Genomic DNA, 2,692 nt, shown 5'->3' on the forward strand with positions numbered 1-2,692 from the left:
GAGGCCTCGGCTGGAGGGGCCCCTGCGGGGCAGGCCGGGTCCCAGGTCCCAGGCCTCCTCCTTCCCTGCCATCTCCACCGCGATGCAGTCGGGCGCCTCGGCAGCTGGCGGGAGGCACGTTGGTGCCGACATTGGCGCGCAGGGCTCAGGACGGCCAGGCTTTACTTCTCCAGGCGGGGGAGCTCGCCTTAAAGGACGAAAGAAACAAGTGGAACAAGACAGACAGTAAATGCTCCTGAGAGCAAAGCAATTAGGACTAGCAACAAGACTGGCCAGAAAGTACTGCTCTTCATCTTCACATGCATCCTGCTCTCAAAGAATACGCCCTTCTTGAAGAGAACCGAAGAGCTCAAGGATCAAGTGAATGCATCCATTCACAGGCATGAGTAACTCCCACTTTATCCTGTAAACAGCACATTGAGAGACCAGCCAGGGTGGCATAGGCGCTCCGGGCACACAGGCACAGGGCAGCCTGGGGAAAGCTATGCCTCTGGGACAGGCTCAAAGGGCCACTTAATTTTCTCCAGCCTGCTGCAAAGAGTTCTAAGAAATAGTCCCGAGATGAAACAGGAATTTTAGGGGTAAAATGGGACAGGTTTAGGAAATTTTAGAAATTAAGGGGACCACGGAGGAGGCACAGGGCTGCAGAACAGCTGAAGGTATGTTTCCATAGATCAGGGAAGCTGAAAAGCTGCAACAGGTACATTGCCATAGAATGGGGGAGCTGGGAGCAGCAAAAGGTCTATATTTACAACAACAAAAGAAGAGAGAGAGAAGGAAGCCCTTCATCTAGAAGAAAGCCCAAAGGGAATAGGAAAATAAGGAAGGCGGGGGGGAGTACCTCTCATGTCCATTGTGAGGTTGGACCTTTGAGCCCAGGAAGGAACTATATCAGTGGTTCTCAACCTTCCTAATGCCGCGACCCTTTAATACAGTTCCTCCTGTTGTGGTGACCACCAACCATAACATTATTTTCGTTGCTACTTCATATTTGTAATTTTGCTACTATTATGAATCGTCATGTAAATATCTGATATGCAGGATGTATTTTCATTGTTACAAATTGAACATAATTAAAGCATAGTGATTAATCACAAACTAAGGGAATGGTGACCAATCAGAGGGGATATCAAGGCACCAGGGACTGCAACCTTTATAAGCCATAAGGAAAAGGAACTCAGGGGGACCCTTTCCCCCTCCCTACGTGGAAGTCCATTCTGGGGGACCCTTCCCCTCTCCCCAGGTGGGAGTCTGTACTTGTTCTTCAATAAATCTCCACCTTTGCTATACCACTTTCTGTCCGTGGATTCATTCTTCGATTCCGGCGGACAAAGAATCCAGGTTCCAGTCCAAAAATCCCGTTTCAGAGAGCAAAGGGCTTTTGTGTGCATTTTTGTAATGTTTACTAATTTTTAAAAACAATATTATTTTGACATTAAAGGAGCCATTAAAAAAGGTAATCACTGAAAGAATAAAAAGTGCTACAAGCCGCACAAACCGAGCCGCCTGTTTTATCTCAACTCCCCAGGCTTCCCCCCGCCCCCCCGCTAGAGACGCCAGGGGATGGGGAACAAAGGGAGTGCAGGCCTTGAGGCTGCCCTCAGAGATAGCCCCGGTCCCAAGGAGCAGGCTGAGTAAACCGAGCGCCAATCAACCGTTAAGATAAACAGGTTGTAAAAACACCAGGCAGGAGAAAGGAGTGAATTAAGCTCCTTTGGAATTTTTTTTTTGTCCCCCTATTACCCTCCTGCATGCAGCCCCTCCCTGATGTGTGATTTTTGCCTATAAATATCTGAAAGACTTTTTGCCCGGGGCCCAACTCCGCTCCTGCGTGAGTTTCGAGTTGAGCCCCAGCGCGCTGGAATAAAGCCTCTTGCTGTTTGCATCAAGTGACGTCTCCTGCGGTTGATTGGGGTCGCTGTCAGTCTGCAGGACAGAGTGAGGGTCCCATTTCGGGGGTCTCACAATCACAAATCCCTCTACCTTAATGTATTCCCATTTCCCCCCATACTCACTTCTACTTCCCATCCGTAACATTTATATTATTTAGTTAAATATCTGTTGTACAGTCTTAGGTTGTTTTAATTGTTACTATTAGAAATAACGCTGGGAGGCACATTTTCATGAATATGCCATCTTTCTTCTTTTTAAATTATTTTCTTCAAATATGTCCCAAGGCCTTGCCTTATTGAGGTCCAATGGGAGTGGCAAATTCTGTCTTGCTATGTATTACCACCTACATTACAGAAAAGACGACCAGTTCACAATACCACCAGCAACGTAACTGGATGAGAGCAGCAGCTTCTCCCAGAATCAGTGCGTTCGCGGAGGGGGCACTTTTCTTCATGTAACGTTTTGCGGAGGACGTTTGCACAGCACCATTTCAATGTCATCAGGTAGATGATCATCAGCATCCGATGACCGACTGAAAACTCTCACACGGCCCCTATTTCCCCCTGACGTAGCCCGACATCCCCCACCCCCCCCCCCCCCCCCCCCCCGCCACTGCACCAAGCCCAGTTCTAGGCACCGAGACACGCTGAGCAAAGCCCATGCTCCTTCAGGCTTGCGGATGAGAAACCGGGCCGGGCGGGCTCAGGGACCGCGACCTCGGGCCAGGGGGCGGGGCTGGCGTCCGCACCCAGGCCACCCACCCGGGGCCGCGTGGTCAGGAGGATGGAGCCCCAGCTCC

General features: G+C 50.1%; 1 protein-coding gene across 1 annotated transcript in view; it reads right to left on the reverse strand.

The window, feature by feature from the left end:
- Positions 1–735, reverse strand: part of ZNF396 (zinc finger protein 396) — a 6,300-nt gene extending 5,565 nt beyond the window's left edge. The window contains exon 1 of the mRNA XM_015565695.1: positions 6–735. Coding sequence (XP_015421181.1) covers positions 6–132 — 127 coding nt within the window. The 5' untranslated portion in view covers positions 133–735. The remainder of the gene's footprint in view (positions 1–5) is intronic.
- Positions 736–2,692: the final 1,957 nt, after the last annotated feature.

The sequence above is a fragment of the Myotis davidii genome, unplaced genomic scaffold, assembly GCF_000327345.1.
Source record: "Myotis davidii unplaced genomic scaffold, ASM32734v1 scaffold520, whole genome shotgun sequence".
In the NCBI taxonomy this organism is placed as follows: domain Eukaryota; kingdom Metazoa; phylum Chordata; class Mammalia; order Chiroptera; family Vespertilionidae; genus Myotis; species Myotis davidii.